The sequence below is a fragment of the Salmo trutta genome, chromosome 38 (genome assembly GCF_901001165.1).
Source record: "Salmo trutta chromosome 38, fSalTru1.1, whole genome shotgun sequence".
Lineage (NCBI taxonomy): Eukaryota > Metazoa > Chordata > Actinopteri > Salmoniformes > Salmonidae > Salmo > Salmo trutta.
This window is the reverse complement of record NC_042994.1, coordinates 29,285,150-29,303,553: the sequence shown is the minus strand read 5'-3', so window position 1 is coordinate 29,303,553 and position 18,404 is coordinate 29,285,150. Positions and strand designations below refer to the sequence as shown.

The 18,404-nt window shown below is 47.3% G+C and overlaps 1 protein-coding gene across 1 annotated transcript in view; it reads left to right on the top strand.

Annotated features, from left to right (window-relative positions):
• The window catches only part of gtf3c1 (general transcription factor IIIC subunit 1), a 69,334-nt gene extending 52,992 nt beyond the window's left edge, over positions 1 to 16,342 (top strand). The window contains exons 23-27 of the mRNA XM_029739836.1: positions 1,014 to 1,252; positions 1,934 to 2,262; positions 4,688 to 5,135; positions 5,826 to 6,106; positions 15,319 to 16,342. Coding sequence (XP_029595696.1) covers positions 1,014 to 1,252; positions 1,934 to 2,262; positions 4,688 to 5,135; positions 5,826 to 6,106; positions 15,319 to 15,591 — 1,570 coding nt within the window. The 3' untranslated portion in view covers positions 15,592 to 16,342. The remainder of the gene's footprint in view (positions 1 to 1,013; positions 1,253 to 1,933; positions 2,263 to 4,687; positions 5,136 to 5,825; positions 6,107 to 15,318) is intronic.
• Positions 16,343 to 18,404: the final 2,062 nt, after the last annotated feature.

Here is an 18,404-nt window from a genome sequence, read left to right as displayed (position 1 = left end):
ATTTGATCTCAAATCCAAAATGCTGGAGTATAGAGACAAATTCAAAGTTTTAGCTTCCCAGTCCAAATAAATAAGTAGGGGAGGTCCATATTGTATTGTTCCATATTCTCGTATTTACTGACCCCCCGTCTGTCTCTCTGCCCCCCGTCTGTCTCTCTGCCCCCCGTCTGTCTCTCTGCCCCCCGTCTGTCTCTCTGCCCCCCGTCTGTCTCTCTGCCCCCCGTCTGTCTCTCTGCCCCCCGTCTGTCTCTCTGCCCCCCGTCTGTCTCTCTGCGCCCCGTCTGTCTCTCTGCCCCCCGTCTGTCTCTCTGCCCCCCGTCTGTCTCTCTGCGCCCCGTCTCTCTCTGCGCCCCGTCTGTCTCTCTGCCCCCCGTCTGTCTCTCTGCCCCCCGTCTGTCTCTCTGCCCCCCGTCTGTCTCTCTGCCCCCGTCTGTCTCTCTGCCCCCCGTCTGTCTCTCTGCCCCCCGTCTGTCTCTCTGCCCCCCGTCTGTCTCTCTCTGCCCCCCGTCTGTCTCTCTGCCCCCCGTCTGTCTCTCTGCCCCCCGTCTGTCTCTCTGCCCCCCGTCTGTCTCTCTGCCCCCCGTCTGTCTCTCTGCCCCCCCGTCTGTCTCTCTGCCCCCCGTCTGTCTCTCTGCCCCCCGTCTGTCTCTCTGCCCCCGTCTGTCTGTCTCTCTGCCCCCGTCTGTCTGTCTCTCTGCCCCCCGTCTGTCTGTCTCTCTCTGCCCCCCGTCTGTCTGTCTCTCTCTGCCCCCCGTCTGTCTGTCTCTCTCTGCCCCCCGTCTGTCTCTCTCTGCCCCCCGTCTGTCTCTCTGCCCCCCGTCTGTCTGTCTCTCTGCCCCCCGTCTGTCTGTCTCTCTGCCCCCCGTCTGTCTGTCTCTCTGCCCCCCGTCTGTCTGTCTCTCTCTGCCCCCCGTCTGTCTGTCTCTCTCTGCCCCCCGTCTGTCTGTCTATCTCTGCCCCCTGTCTGTGTCTCTCTCTGCCCCCTGTCTGTCTCTCTATGCCTCTTCTCTCAGTATCTCAGTGCTGGCTGAGGATGATGATGATGATGAAGAGGAGAGCGAGGGGCGGAGGGGGATCGAGGTGAGGGCTCACAAGGCGTCCCACACCAAGTACCTGATGATGCGTGGATACTGCGTTCCCGGGATCGTCAACCTCCGAAACCTCAACACCAACGATAGTATCGTGGTGGAGTCATGCACCATGAGACTACATCTACGACACACACCTGTACACACTCTGTTTATTACCCAGGGTAGGTACACACACCTGTACACACACTGTTTATTACCCAGTGTAGGTACACACACCTGTACACACTCTGTTTATTACCCAGGGTAGGTACACACACCTGTACACACTCTGTTTATTACCCAGGGTAGGTACACACACCTGTACACACTCTGTTTATTACCCAGGGTAGGTACACACACCTGTACACACTCTGTTTATTACCCAGGGTAGGTACACACACCTGTACACACTCTGTTTATTACCCAGGGTAGGTACACACACCTGTACACACTCTGTTTATTACCCAGGGTAGGTACACACACCTGTACACACTCTGTTTATTACCCAGGGTAGGTACACACACCTGTACACACTCTGTTTATTACCCAGGGTAGGTACACACACCTGTACACACACTTTAAACCGCTCTCCACAACACATAAGAATTTACTCTCTCCCTCATCTCTCTTCCCCTCCCTCTCTCTCTCTCCCTCTCTCTCTCTCCCCCTCTCTCTCTCCCCCTCTCTCTCTCCCCCTCTCTCTCTCCCCCGCTCCCTCTCTCTCGCTCTCTCTCTCGCCCTCTCTCTCGCCCCTCTCTCTCGCCCTCTCTCTCGGCCCTCTCTCTCGCCCCTCTCTCTCACCCTCTCTCTCGCCCCTCTCTCTCGCCCCTCTCTCTCGCCCTCTCTCTCTCCCCTCCTCTCAGACTCTCCTCCCATAGACTTCTCCAGACACGGTCCCTCTCTCCTCCCCTCCTCACTCACCCATTCCCTCAGAGCCCATCCCTCCTCCTCCTCTTCTCCCTACTCCTCCCCCCTCCCCGTCTCCCCCTCCTCCTCTGTAGAGGTGTGTGAGGGGCGTCTGGTGACTCAGAGAGGGTATAGCCCAGAGGACATTGGGGCTGTGGCAGAGCTCAGAGCAACGCTGGAGAGATACGGAGCCTTCGGATTGGACAGACGGGACCTGGTGACATCACACACACACCTGGCCGACCCGAGAGACAGACGAACTAGAGGTCTGCAGCAGTACATACAGGTAGAGACACGCTGAAACACACTGCTGCAGCAGTACATACAGGTAGAGACACGCTGAAACACACTGCTGCAGCAGTACATACAGGTAGAGACACGCTGAAACACACTGCTGCAGCAGTACATACAGGTAGAGACACGCTGAAACACACTGCTGCAGCAGTACATACAGGTAGAGACGCTGAAACACACTGCTGCAGCAGTACATACAGGTAGAGACACGCTGAAACACACTGCTGCAGCAGTACATACAGGTAGAGACACGCTGAAACACACTGCTGCAGCAGTACATACAGGTAGAGACACACTGAAACACACTGCTGCAGCAGTACATACAGGTAGAGACACGCTGAAACACACTGCTGCAGCAGTACATACAGGTAGAGAGACACTGAAACACACTGCTGCAGCAGTACATACAGGTAGAGACACGCTGAAACACACTGCTGCAGCAGTACATACAGGTAGAGACACGCTGAAACACACTGCTACAGCAGTACATACAGGCAGGGTTTCTGTAGCGACTGAAACACGCTGCTGCAGCAGTACATACAGGTAGAGACACGCTGAAACACACTGCTGCAGCAGAACATACAGGTAGAGACACGCTGAAACACACTGCTGCAGCAGTACATACAGGCAGGGTTTCTGTAGAGACTGAAACACATTGCTGCAGCAGTACATACAGGTAGAGACACACTGAAACACACTGCTGCAGCAGTACATACAGGTAGAGACACGCTGAAACACACTGCTGCAGCAGTACATACAGGTAGAGAGACACTGAAACACACTGCTGCAGCAGTACATACAGGTAGAGACACGCTGAAACACACTGCTGCAGCAGTACATACAGGTAGAGACACGCTGAAACACACTGCTGCAGCAGTACATACAGGTAGAGAGACACTGAAACACACTGCTGCAGCAGTACATACAGGCAGGGTTTCTGTAGAGACTGAAACACACTGCTGCAGCACTACATACAGGCAGGGTTTCTGTAGAGACTGAAACATGCTGCTGCAGCAGTACATACAGGTAGAGACACGCTGAAACACACTGCTGTAGCAGAACATACAGGTAGAGACACACTGAAACACACTGCTGCAGCAGTACATACAGGCAGGGTTTCTGTAAAGACTGAAACACGCTGCTGCAGCAGTACATACAGGTAGAGACACGCTGAAACACACTGCTGCAGCAGTACATACAGGTAGAGACATGCTGAAACACACTGCTGCAGCAGTACATACAGGTAGAGACACGCTGAAACACACTGCTGCAGCAGTACATACAGGTAGAGACACGCTGAAACACACTGCTGCAGCAGTACATACAGGTAGAGACACGCTGAAACACACTGCTGCAGCAGAACATACAGATAGAGCCACACAAACACACTGCTGCAGCAGTACATACAGGCAGGGTTTCTGTAGAGACTGAAACACACTGCTGCAGCAGTACATACAGGCAGGGTTTCTGTAGAGACTGAAACACACTGCTGCAGCAGTACATACAGGCAGTGTTTCTGTAGAGACTGAAACACGCTGCTGCAGCAGTACATACAGGTAGAGACACGCTGAAACACACTGCTGCAGCAGAACATACAGGTAGAGACACACTGAAACACACTGCTGCAGCAGTACATACAGGTAGAGACACACTGAAACACACTGCTGCAGCAGTACATACAGGTAGAGACACACAAACACACTGCTGCAGCAGAACATACAGGTAGAGACACACTGAAACACACTGCTGCAGCAGTACATACAGGTAGAGACACACTGAAACACACTGCTGCAGCAGAACATACAGGTAGAGAGACACTGAAACACACTGCTGCAGCAGTACATACAGGCAGGGTTTCTGTAGAGACTGAAACACACTGCTGCAGCAGTACATACAGACAGTGTTTCTGTAGAGACTGAAACACTGCTGCAGCAGTACATACAGGCAGGGTTTCTGTAGAGACTGAAACACACTGCTGCAGCAGTACATACAGGCAGGGTTTCTGTAGATACTGAAACACACTGCTGCAGCAGTACATACAGGCAGGGTTTCTGTAGAGACTGAAACACACTGCTGCAGCAGTACATACAGGCAGGGTTTCTGTAGAGACTGAAACACACTGCTGCAGCAGTACATACAGGCAGGGTTTCTGTAGAGACTGAAACACACTGCTGCAGCAGTACATACAGGCAGGGTTTCTGTAGAGACTGAAACACACTGCTGCAGCAGTACATACAGGCAGGGTTTCTGTAGAGACTGAAACACACTCGATGTGAACGCTATTTCATTAGGAGTTTGTAGTCTTTCTCTTTCCGTCCTGAAACACTCCTCCCTAATTGGTCTCCTTCCCTTTCTATACTGAACCTCTGCTCTGTGATTGGTTCATGTGTCTTTTTCTCCTCTGTGATTGGCTGTAGGACCTGCTGGAGGAAGAGCTGGTGTTGGAGGTGGGAGGGAACTCAGTGCGTCTGGTGTTATTGAGTCACGCTGAGCCCTGGCTACTGACCTCCACAGAGAGGCAGAGAGACCGGCCACACCAAGCCCAGCAAGGGGCCTCTGCCTTTGGGGACAGAAAGCACCACAACCCCCTCCTCCGCAAGAGAAGAATGGTGGCCCCCAGAGAGCAGGAACCACGTAGTAAGAGAGGGAGAAGAGAAACACTGATGGAGGAAGAGGAGGTTGAGAAGAGGGGGGAGACATCGGAGGAAGAGGAGGAGAGGAAGAAGATGCAGCCTGAAGAGAAAGACAGGAACGAGACTGCGGAGGAGAGATGGATGAAGAGAGCAGAGGAGGAGGAAGAGATGGAGAAAGAAGAGAGGGTACAAGAGGAACCATCATCTACTATTGAGACCGGACAGAGCACAGGTGAGACTACAGCTGACCCCCGTTAACCAGACTACGGCTGACCCCCGTTAACCAGACTGCAGCTGACCCCCGTTAGCCAGACTGCAGCTGACCCCCGTTAGCCAGACTGCAGCTGACCCCCGTTAGCCAGACTGCAGCTGACCCCCGTTAGCCAGACTGCAGCTGACCCCCGTTAGCCAGACTGCAGCTGACCCCCGTTAGCCAGACTACAGCTGACCCCCGTTAGCCAGACTGCAGCTGACCCCCGTTAACCAGACTGCAGCTGACCCCCGTTAGCCAGACTGCAGCTGACCCCCGTTAACCAGACTGCAGCTGACCCCCGTTAACCAGACTGCAGCTGACCCCCGTTAGCCAGACTGCAGCTGACCCCCGTTAGCCAGACTGCAGCTGACCCCCGTTAGCCAGACTGCAGCTGACCCCCGTTAGCCAGACTGCAGCTGACCCCCGTTAGCCAGACTGCGGCTGACCCCCGTTAGCCAGACTGCGGCTGACCCCCGTTAGCCAGACTGCAGCTGACCCCCGTTAGCCAGACTGCAGCTGACCCCCGTTAGCCAGACTGCAGCTGACCCCCGTTAACCAGACTGCAGCTGACCCCCGTTAACCAGACTGCAGCTGACCCCCGTTAACCAGACTGCAGCTGACCCCCGATCTGTTCACTGGTGTGTTTCATTGTGTTTTTATTTTCCTCAGAGGGCGACGGTGAGAAGCCATTTTCATCTCTAGCTGAGGAAGAGGATGGTGAAGCTATCGGTCTGCGTGAGGAAGAGGAGGGTAGCGTCGGTGTGTGTGACGTGTCGTTCATCAGTCGTCCGTGGCGTATCGTGGACGGCAGTCTGAACAGGCCGGTGTGTAAAGGCATGCTGGAGGCCGTCCTCTACCACATCATGACCCGACCTGGTTTACCAGAACACATCTTACTGGAACACTACAGAGGGGTCCTGCAGCCAGTGGTGGTACTGGACCTCGTGCAGGTAGGAACAACACACACCAGGGCCGTGCACAGACCTTTGGTGGGGCAGGTGCAAAAAAAATAAAAAAAATACATATATATATATACACACACACACACACACAGTGGGGGGAAAAAAGTATTTTGATCCCCTGCTGATTTTGTACGTTTGCCCACTGACAAAGAAATGATCAGTCAATAATTTTAATGGTAGGTTTATTTGAACAGTGAGAGACAGAATAACAACAAAAATGTTATAAATTGATTTGCATTTTAATTAGGGAAATAAGTATTTGACCCCCTCTCAATCAGAAAGATTTCTGGCTCCCAGGTGTCTTTTATACAGGTAACGAGCTGAGATTAGGAGCACACTCTTAAAGGGAGTGCTCCTAATCTCAGCTTGTTACCTGTATAAAAGACACCTGTCCACAGAAGCAATCAATCAATCAGATTCCAAACTCTCCACCATGGCCAGGACCAAAGAGCTCTCCAAGGATGTCAGGGACAAGATTGTAGACCTACACAAGGCTGGAATGGGCTACAAGACCATCGCCAAGCAGCTTGGTGAGAAGGTGACAACATTTGGTGCGATTATTCGCAAATGGAAGAAACACAAAAGAACTGTCAATCTCCCTCGGCCTGGGCTCCATGCAAGATCTCACCTCGTGGAGTTGCAATGAGCATGAGAACGGTGAGGAATCAGCCCAGAACTACACGGGAGAATATTGTCAATGATCTCAAGGCAGCTGGGACCATAGTCACCAAGAAAACAATTGGTAACACACTACGCCGTGAAGGACTGAAATCCTGCAGCGCCCGCAAGGTCCCCCTGCTCAAGAATACATATACATGCCCGTCTGAAGTTTGCCAATGAACATCTGAATGATTCAGAGGACAACTGGGTGAAAGTGTTGTGGTCAGATGAGACCAAAATGGAGCTCTTTGGCATCAACTCAACTCGCCGTGTTTGGAGGAGGAGGAGGAATGCTGCCTATGACCCCAAGAACACCATCCCCACCGTCAAACATGGAGGTGGAAACATTATGCTTTGGGGGTGTTTTTCTGCTAAGGGGACAGGACAACTTCACCGCATCATTTGACGGGGCCATGTACCGTCACATCTTGAGAACCTCCTTCCCTCAGCCAGGGCATTGAAAATGGGTCGTGGATGGGTATTCCAGCATGACAATGACCCAAAACACACGGCCAAGGCAACAAAGGAGTGGCTCTAGAAGAAGCACATTAAGGTCCTGGAGTGGCCTAGCCAGTCTCCAGACCTTAATCCCATAGAAAATCTGTGGAGGGAGCTGAAGGTTCGAGTTGCCAAACGTCAGCCTCAACCTTGATGACTTGGAGAAGATCTGCAAAGAGGAGTGGGACAAAATCCCTCCTGAGATGTGTGCAAACTTGGTGGCCAACTACAAGAAACTCTGACCTCTGTGATTGTCAACAAGGGTTTTGCCACCAAGTACTAAGTCATGTTTTGCAGAGGGGTCAAATACTTATTTCCCTCATTGAAATGCAAATCATTTTATAACATTTTGACATGTGTTTTTCTGGATTTTTTGTTGTTATTCTGTCTCTCACTGTTCATATAAACCTAACATTAAAATTATAGACTGATTATTTTTTTGTAAGTGGGCAAACGTACGAAATCAGCAGGGGAGCAAATACTTTTTTCCCCCCCACTGTATATATCTTTTTTTTACCGTCATTCCATTCAACGTCATTCCATTTCTACAAATTCACCATGTTGTTTTTTAACAGCCCTTTTTTTGGCCTAAAAATAAAGGCATAAGCAAACTTGAACCACAGATAAAGGGTGTTAGAAACCACTACTGGGGACGACTAGATCAGCTGATCGTCTGTGATGTAGGCCTGATCAGCTGATCGTCTGTGATGTAGGCCTGATCAGCTGATCGTCTGTGATGTAGGCCTGATCAGCTGATCGTCTGTGATGTAGGCCTGATCAGCTGATCGTCTGTGATGTAGGCCTGATCAGCTGATCGTCTGTGATGTAGGCCTGATCAGCTGATCGTCTGTGATGTAGGACTGATCAGCTGATCGTCTGTGATGTAGGACTGATCAGCTGATCGTCTGTGATGTAGGCCTGATCAGCTGATCGTCTGTGATGTAGGCCTGGTCGTCTGTGATGTAGGCCTGATCGCCTGATCGTTTGTGATGTAGGCCTGATCGTCTGTGATGTAGGCCTGATCGTCTGGTCGTCTGTGATGTTGGCCTGATCAACTGATCGTCTGTGATGTTGGCCTGATCAGCTGGTCATCTGTGATGTAGGCCTGATCGTCTGTGATGTAGGCCTGATCGTCTGGTCATCAGTGATGTAGGCCTGATCAGCTGGTCGTCGGTGATGTTGGCCTGATCAGCTGGTCGTCGGTGATGTTGGCCTGATCAGCTGGTCGTCGGTGATGTTGGCCTGATCAGCTGGTCGTCGGTGATGTTGGCCTGATCAGCTGGTCGTCGGTGATGTAGGCCTGATCAGCTGGTCGTCGGTGATGTAGGCCTGATCAGCTGGTCGTCGGTGATGTAGGCCTGATCAGCTGGTCGTCGGTGATGTAGGCCTGATCAGCTGATCATTGAGTTAAAGGTTGAGCTCATGAGAAAATAATTGTTTGAATGGCAATTTGTTGCATTTAAAATGACGACAGATAATTAAATACAAGGGGAAAGATAAGTAATAAAAAGTAACTAACCACACCCCGACCTGTCCCACACTATACTCTGTTATAGCAGGTAGAACCCTACCTGTCCCACACTATACTCTGTTATAGCAGGTAGCACCCCTACCTGTCCCACACTATACTCTGTTTTGGCAGGTAGCACCCCTACCTGTCCCACACTATACTCTGTTATAGCAGGTAGCACCCCTACCTGTCCCACACTATACTCTGTTATAGCAGGTAGCACCCCTACCTGTCCCACACTATACTCTGTTATAGCAGGTAGCACCCCGACCTGTCCCACACTATACTCTGTTATTGCAGGTAGCACCCCTACCTGTCCCACACTATACTCTGTTATAGCAGGTAGAACCCTACCTGTCCCACACTATACTCTGTTATAGCAGGTAGCACCCCTACCTGTCCCACACTATACTCTGTTATAGCAGGTAGAACCCTACCTGTCCCACACTATACTCTGTTATAGCAGGTAGGACTCTACCTGTCCCACACTATACTCTGTTATAGCAGGTAGGACTCTACCTGTCCCACACTATACTCTGTTATAGCAGGTAGCACCCTACCTGTCCCACACTATACTCTGTTATAGCAGGTAGCGACCCTTCCTGTCCCACACTATACTCTGTTATAGCAGGTAGCACCCTACCTGTCCCACACTATACTCTGTTATAGCAGGTAGCACCCTACCTGTCCCATACTATACTCTGTTATAGTAGGTTTGTAATGTGATGTTGTAGCAGGTTTGTAATGTAATGTAGCAGCAGGTTTGTAATGTAATGTTGTAGCAGGTTTATAATGTAATGTTGTAGCAGGTTTATAATGTAATGTTATAGCAGGTTTATAATGTAAGGTTGTAGCAGGTTTATAATGTAAGCTTGTAGCAGGTTTATAATGTAAGGTTGTAGCAGGTTTATAATGTAATGTTATAGCATGTTTATAATTTAATGTTGTAGCAGGTTTATAATGTAATGTTGTAGCAGGTTTGTAATGTAATGTTGTAGCAGGTTTGTAATGTTGTAGCAGGTTTATAATGTAATGTTGTAGCAGGTTTGTAATGTTGTAGCAGGTTTGTAATGTAATGTTGTAGCAGGTTTATAATGTAATATTATAGCAGGTTTATAATGTAATGTTGTAGCAGGTTTATAATGTAATGTTATAGCAGGTTTATAATGTAATGTTGTAGCAGGTTTGTAATGTAGTGTTGTATCAGCAGGTTTGTAGTGTTGTATCAGCAGGTTTGTAATGTAATGTTGTAGCAGGTATGTAATGTAGTGTTGTATCAGCAGGTTTGTAATGTAATGTTGTAGCAGGTATATAATGTAGTGTTGTATCAGCAGGTATGTAATGTAGTGGTGTATCAGCAGGTTTGTAATGTAGTGTTGTATCAGCAGGTATGTAATGTAGTGTTGTATCAGCAGGTATGTAATGTAGTGTTGTATCAGCAGGTTTGTAATGTAGCAGCAGGTTTGTAATGTAATGTTGTAGCAGGTTTATAATGTAATGTTGTAGCAGGTTTGTAATGTAGCAGCAGGTTTGTAATGTAATGTTGTAGCAGGTTTATAATGTAATGTTGTAGCAGGTTTATAATGTAATGTTGTAGCAGGTTTATAATGTAATGTTGTAGCAGGTTTATAATGTAATGTTGTAGCAGGTTTGTAATGTAGCAGCAGGTTTATAATGTAATGTAGCAGCAGGTTTATAATGTAATGTTGTAGCAGGTTTATAATGTAATGTTGTAGCAGGTTTATAATGTAATGTTGTAGCAGGTTTGTAATGTAATGTTATAGCAGGTTTATAATGTAATGTTGTAGCAGGTTTATAATGTAGTGTTGTATCAGCAGGTTTGTAATGTAATGTTGTAGCAGGTTTGTAATGTTGTATCAGCAGGTTTGTAATGTAATGTTGTATCAGCAGGTTTGTAATGTAGTGTTGTATCAGCAGGTTTGTAATGTAATGTTGTATCAGCAGGTTTGTAATGTAATGTTGTATCAGCAGGTATGTAATGTAATGGTGTATCAGCAGGTATGTAATGTAGTGTTGTATCAGCAGGTATGTAATGTAGTGTTGTATCAGCAGGTATGTAATGTAGTGTTGTATCAGCAGGTTTGTAATGTAATGTTGTATCAGCAGGTTTGTAATGTAATGTTGTATCAGCAGGTTTGTAATGTAATGTTGTAGCAGCAGGTTTATAATGTAGTGTTGTATCAGCAGGTATGTAATGTAGTGTTGTAGCAGGTTTGTAATGTAATGTTGTATCAGCAGGTTTGTAATGTAGTGTTGTAGCAGGTTTGTAATGTAATGTTGTATCAGCAGGTTTGTAATGTAGTGTTGTAGCAGGTTTATAATGTAATGTTGTAGCAGGTTTGTAATGTAATGTTGTAGCAGGTTTGTAATGTAATGTTGTATCAGCAGGTTTGTAATGTAGCAGCAGGTTTGTAATGTAATGTTGTAGCAGGTATGTAATGTAATGTTGTAGCAGGTTTATAATGTAATGTTGTAGCAGGTTTATAATGTAATGTTGTAGCAGGTTTGTAATGTAATGTTGTATCAGCAGGTTTGTAATGTAATGTTGTATCAGCAGGTATGTAATGTAGCAGCAGGTTTGTAATGTAATGTTGTAGCAGGTTTATAATGTAATGTTGTAGCAGGTTTGTAATGTAATGTTGTATCAGCAGGTATGTAATGTAATGTTGTATCAGCAGGTTTGTAATGTAGTGTTGTATCAGCAGGTTTGTAATGTAGTGTTGTATCAGCAGGTATGTAATGTAGTGTTGTATCAGCAGGTATGTAATGTAGTGTTGTATCAGCAGGTTTGTAATGTAGTGTTGTATCAGCAGGTATGTAATGTAGTGTTGTATCAGCAGGTTTGTAATGTAGTGTTGTATCAGCAGGTATGTAATGTAGTGTTGTATCAGCAGGTATGTAATGTAGTGTTGTATCAGCAGGTATGTAATGTAGTGTTGTATCAGCAGGTATGTAATGTAATGTTGTATCAGCAGGTATGTAATGTAGTGTTGTATCAGCAGGTATGTAATGTAGTGTTGTATCAGCAGGTTTATAATGTAATGTTGTAGCAGGTTTATAATGTAATGTTATAGCAGGTTTGTAATGTAATGTTGTAGCAGGTTTGTAATGTAGTGTTGTATCAGCAGGTTTGTAATGTAGTGTTGTATCAGCAGGTTTGTAATGTTGTATCAGCAGGTTTGTAATGTAATGTTGTATCAGCAGGTATGTAATGTAATGTTGTATCAGCAGGTTTGTAATGTAGTGTTGTATCAGCAGGTTTGTAATGTAATGTTGTATCAGCAGGTTTGTAATGTAGTGTTGTATCAGCAGGTTTGTAATGTAGTGTTGTATCAGCAGGTTTGTAATGTTGTATCAGCAGGTTTGTAATGTAATGTTGTATCAGCAGGTTTGTAATGTAGTGTTGTAGCAGGTTTGTAATGTAGTGTTGTATCAGCAGGTATGTAATGTAATGTTGTATCAGCAGGTTTGTAATGTAATGTTGTATCAGCAGGTATGTAATGTAATGTTGTATCAGCAGGTATGTAATGTAGTGTTGTAGCAGGTTTGTAATGTAGTGTTGTATCAGCAGGTATGTAATGTAATGTTGTATCAGCAGGTTTGTAATGTAATGTTGTATCAGCAGGTTTGTAATGTAATGTTGTAGCAGGTTTGTAGTGTTGTATCAGCAGGTTTGTAATGTAATGTTGTAGCAGGTTTGTAATGTTGTATCAGCAGGTTTGTAATGTAATGTTGTAGCAGGTTTGTAATGTTGTATCAGCAGGTTTGTAATGTAATGTTGTATCAGCAGGTTTGTAATGTAGTGTTGTATCAGCAGGTTTGTAATGTTGTATCAGCAGGTTTGTAATGTTGTATCAGCAGGTATGTAATGTAGTGTTGTATCAGCAGGTTTGTAATGTAATGTTGTATCAGCAGGTTTGTAATGTTGTATCAGCAGGTATGTAATGTAATGTTGTATCAGCAGGTATGTAATGTAGTGTTGTATCAGCAGGTTTGTAATGTAATGTTGTATCAGCAGGTTTGTAATGTAGTGTTGTATCAGCAGGTTTGTAATGTAATGTTGTATCAGCAGGTATGTAATGTAGTGTTGTATCAGCAGGTATGTAATGTAGTGTTGTATCAGCAGGTATGTAATGTAGTGTTGTATCAGCAGGTATGTAATGTAGTGTTGTATCAGCAGGTATGTAATGTAGTGTTGTATCAGCAGGTATGTAATGTAGTGTTGTATCAGCAGGTATGTAATGTAATGGTGTATCAGCAGGTATGTAATGTAGTGTTGTATCAGCAGGTATGTAATGTAGTGTTGTATCAGCAGGTTTATAATGTAATGTTGTAGCAGGTTTATAATGTGATGTAATAGCAGGTTTGTAATGTAGCAGCAGGTTTATAATGTGATGTAATAGCAGGTTTGTAATGTAGCAGCAGGTTTATAATGTGATGTTATAGCAGGTTTGTAATGTAGCAGCAGGTTTATAATGTGATGTTATAGCAGGTTTGTAATGAAGCAGCAGGTTTATTATGTGATGTTATAGCCTCCCTGTGAAAGGTGCATATAAGAGTTCAGATCTCAGACTCCTTCACAGTTGCTGACATCACCAGTTCTGGTCAGGTTCACTCATGTTCATCTCTCCCTCTTCTTCCTTTTACCTCTCTCCCCATCCCTCCCCTCCTCTCCTCCTCTCTCCCCTCCCCTCCTCTTCCTCCTCTCTCCCCGTCCTCCTCTCCTCCTCTCTCCCCGTCCCTCCTCTTCCTCCTCTCTCCCCATCCCTCCTCTCCTCCTCTCTCCCCATCCCTCCCCTTCTCTTCCTCCTCTCTCCCCGTCCCTCCTCTCCTCCTCTCTCCCCGTCCCTCCTCTCCTCCTCTCTCCCCGTCCCTCCTCTTCCTCCTCTCTCCCCGTCCCTCCTCTCCTCTTCCTCCTCTCTCCCCGTCCCTCCCCTCCTCTCCTCCTCTCTCCCCGTCCCTCCTCTCCTCCTCTCTCCCCGTCCCTCCTCTCCTCCTCTCTCCCCGTCCCTCCTCTCCTCCTCTCTCCCCGTCCCTCCTCTCCTCCTCTCTCCCGTCCCTCCTCTCCTCCTCTCTCCCCATCCCTCCCCTCCTCTTCCTCCTCTCTCCCCGTCCCTCCTCTCCTCCTCTCTCCCCATCCCTCCCCTCCTCTTCCTCCTCTCTCCCCGTCCCTCCTCTCCTCCTCTCTCCCCGTCCCTCCTCTCCTCCCTCTCTCCCCGTCCCTCCTCTTCCTCCTCTCTCCCTCCCCGTCCCTCCTCTCCTCTTCCTCCTCTCTCCCCGTCCCTCCCTCCCCGTCCCTCCTCTCCTCCTCTCTCCCCGTCCCTCCTCTCCTCCTCTCTCCCCGTCCCTCCTCTCCTCCTCTCTCCCCGTCCCTCCTCTCCTCCTCTCTCCCCGTCCCTCCTCTTCCTCCTCTCTCCCCGTCCCTCCTCTTCCTCCTCTCTCCCCGTCCCTCCTCTTCCTCCTCTCTCCCCGTCCCTCCTCTTCCTCCTCTCTCCCCGTCCCTCCTCTTCCTCCTCTCTCCCCTCCCTCCCCTCCTCTTCCTCCTCTCTCCCCGTCCCTCCCCTCCTCTCCTCCTCTCTCCCCGCCCCCTCTCCTCCTCTCTCCTCCTCTCCCCGTCCCTCCTCCTCCTCTCTCCCCGTCCCTCCTCCCTCTCCTCCTCTCCTCCCGTCCCTCCTCTCCTCCTCTCCCCCCCGTCCCTCCTCTTCCTCCTCTCTCCCCGTCCCTCCTCTTCCTCCTCTCCCCCGTCCCTCCTCTTCCTCTCTCCCTCCCTCTCCCCGGCCCTCCTCTCTCCTCTCCCCGTCCCTCCTCTTCCTCCTCTCTCCCCGTCCCTCCTCTCCTCCTCTCTCCCCGTCCCTCCTCTTCCTCCTCTCTCCCCGTCCCTCCTCTCCTCCTCTCTCCCCGTCCCTCCTCTTCCTCCTCTCCTCCCCGTCCCTCCTCTTCCTCCTCTCTCCCCGTCCCTCCTCTTCCTCCTCTCTCCCCGTCCCTCCTCTTCCTCCTCTCTCCCCGTCCCTCCTCTTCCTCCTCTCTCCCCGTCCCTCCTCTTCCTCCTCTCTCCCCGTCCCTCCTCTTCCTCCTCTCTCCCCTTCCCTCCTCTTCCTCCTCTCTCCCCGTCCCTCCTCTTCCTCCTCTCTCCCCGTCCCTCCTCTCCTCCTCTCTCCCCGTCCCTCCTCTCCTCCTCTCTCCCCGTCCCTCCTCTCCTCCTCTCTCCCCGTCCCTCCCTCCTCTCCTCCTCTCTCCTCTCTCCCCTCCCTCCTCTCCTCCTCTCCTCCCCGTCCCTCCTCTCCTCCTCTCTCCCCGTCCCTCCTCTCCTCCTCTCTCCCCGTCCCTCCTCTCCTCCTCTCTCCCCGTCCCTCCCCTCCTCTCCTCCTCTCTCCCCATCCCTCCCCTCCTCTCCTCCTCTCTCCCCGTCCCTCCTCTCCTCCTCTCTCCCCGTCCCTCCTCTCCTCCTCTCTCCCCGTCCCTCCTCTCCTCCTCTCCTCCTCTCTCCCCGTCCCTCCTCTCCTCCCCTCAGGCCCTCGTTGAGTTGGGCTGTATAAAGAAGAAGTACGTGACCAGACGTCCCAAACCCTCCCTCTTCTCCCGCCCAGCCGCCTTCCTCATGGAGGAGGATAGAGCGGGAGAGACAGGGGTGAGGCTGGGGGAGACGGGGGTAAGACCGGCTGAGACGACCACTGTGTTCTATGAGCCGACCATCGACTGCTGCCTGCGTCTAGGACAGGTTTTACCCCATGAAAACAACTGGAACCAGTGGGTCCAGTTCGCACAACATGAGAACAAACAGTAAGGACTGGAGTTTAAACTGATCTGGGTTCTATTCTTTAGTACACACTGTAGTGAAACGTTTTTAGGCTATAGCAAAACGTTATGCAACAAAAAACAACAGTTTCAATTAGAAAAATGTAAGTATGTCCTTGGCTGTTTTGTTCCCCATGATTCTGTTTGGTTCCATTTAGTTGTTAGTGAACACACCCCAGGACTGCTAGGGGACGGGAGTTTGACTTGATCAGGTTTAATAGGCCAAGTTTCTTTACAGTGGGTAACCAATGGTCTTTAGTTCTGACCCTTAGTGACTCTTACCGGACAACATGATTTGATTTTAGCTATAAAAAAAATAGCTTCAGGTGTAGTTATACAGAGCTCTGGGAATTAGTTTCAGGTGTAGTTATACAGAGCTCTGGGAATTAGTTTCAGGTGTAGTTATACAGAGCTCTGGGAATTAGTTTCAGGTGTAGTTATACAGAGCTCTGGGAATTAGTTTCAGGTGTAGTTATACAGAGCTCTGGGAATTAGTTTCAGGTGTAGTTATACAGAGCTCTGGGAATTAGTTTCAGGTGTAGTTATACAGAGCTCTGGGAATTAGTTTCAGGTGTAGTTATACAGAGCTCTGGGAATTAGTTTCAGGTGTAGTTATACAGAGCTCTGGGAATTAGTTTCACATCTTAGTCTTTCATTGGGAAAACCTGTTGTTATGGTTTCATTTGAGTTTTGTTATTGTTTTGTTGAAAGTGTGATTTAATAAAATTCTAATTGTGAAATGAGACTCTTGATGCTTTAATCTGAAACAAGTTATTTAGATTATTGTAAAAGAACAAGTCACTTTGTTTTAAAGTTTATCAACATGGACACCTGTAAAATCACAACTGTTCAATACAATTGAATAACTTCATCAGTCATTTTTGAAGTTTACACAGAATGAAAATATATTCCTCTCCAAGCTTCCATCAACTGTTAAATAATAATTAGTATAATAATTAATTAATCATTATTAATAATAATTAATGAATTAGTAAAACATAGAAATAGTTCCTCTTCCAATGACAATCAAGTTGAATCAGTAGAACAAATAACGATACAGAATGTAATTTACAGTTTCATTAATGCCCTGTTACTGGTTCAATAACGCCCTGTTACTGGTTCATTAATGCCCTGTTACTGGTTCAATAACGCCCTGTTACTGGTTCATTAACGCCCTGTTACTGGTTCATTAACGCCCTGTTACTGGTTCATTAATGCCCTGTTACTGGTTCATTAACGCCCTGTTACTGGTTCAATAATGCCCTGTTATTGGTTCAATAACGCCCTGTTACTGGTTCATTAACGCCCTGTTACTGGTTCATTAATGCCCTGTTACTGGTTCAATAATGCCCTGTTACTGGTTCAATAACGCCCTGTTACTGGTTCAATAACGCCCTGTTACTGGTTCAATAACGCCCTGTTACTGGTTCATTAATGCCCTGTTACTGGTTCATTAATGTCCTGTTACTGGTTCATTAATGCCCTGTTACTGGTTCATTAATGCCCTGTTACTGGTTCATTAATGCCCTGTTACTGGTTCATTAATGCCCTGTTACTGGTTCATTAATGCCCTGTTACTGGTTCATTAATGCCCTGTTACTGGTTCAATAACGCCCTGTTACTGGTTCAATAACGCCCTGTTACTGGTTCAATAACGCCCTGTTACTGGTTCAATAACGCCCTGTTACTGGTTCATTAACTTCTTACGGCTGAAATCCCGTTAACGGGATTGATATGACAACCGCCAGTGAAAGTGCAGAGCGCCAAATTCAAAACAGCAAAAATCTCATAATTTAAAATTCCTCAAACATACAAGTATTATACACCATTTTAAAGATAAGATTCTCATTAATCCAACCACAGTGTCCGATTTTAAAAAGGCTTTACAGCGAAAGCACACCAAACGATTGTTAGGTCAGCACCTAGTCACAAAAAAACATACAGCCATTTTCCAGCCAAAGAGAGGAGTCACAAAAATCAGAAATAGAGAAAATTAATCACTAACCTTTGATCTTCATCAGACGGCACTCATAGGACTTCATGTTACACAATACATGTATGTTTTGTTCGATAAAGTTCATATTTATATCCAAAATTACATTGGTGCGTTATGTTCAGTAATGTTTTGCCTCCAAAACCTTCGGTGAATTTGCAGAGAGCCACATCAATTTACAGAAATACTTATCATAAACTTTGATAAAATATACAAGTGTTATGCACAGAATTAAAGATGCACTTCTCCTTAATGCAACTGCTGTGTCAGATTTCAAAAAAGCTTTACGGCGAAAGCAAACTTTGCAATAATCTGTGTACAGCGCTCAGACATCAAAACAAGCCATACAGATACCTGCCATTTTGGAGTCAACAGATGTCACAAATACCATTATAAATATTCACTTACCTTTGATGATCTTCATCGGAATGGACTCCCAGGAATCCCAGTTCCACAATAAATGTTTGTTTTGTTCAATAAAGTCCATCCTTTATGTCCAAATACCTCATTTTTGTTTGCGCGTTCAGTCGAGTAATCCAAATGCACTTTGCTCGCGCAGTAAGTTCAGACGAAAAGTCAAAAAAGTAATATTACAGTTTGTAGAAACATGTCAAACGATGTATAGAATCAATCTTTAGGATGTTTTTATCATAAATCTTCCATAATATTCCAACCGGACGATTCCTTTGTCTTCAGAAATGAAAAGGAACACACCTAACTCTCACGGGAGCGTGCACGATTGAGCTCATGTCATTTTCTCAGTCATCTGACTCCATATGCTCTTATTCTCTCCCCATTCACAGTGGAAG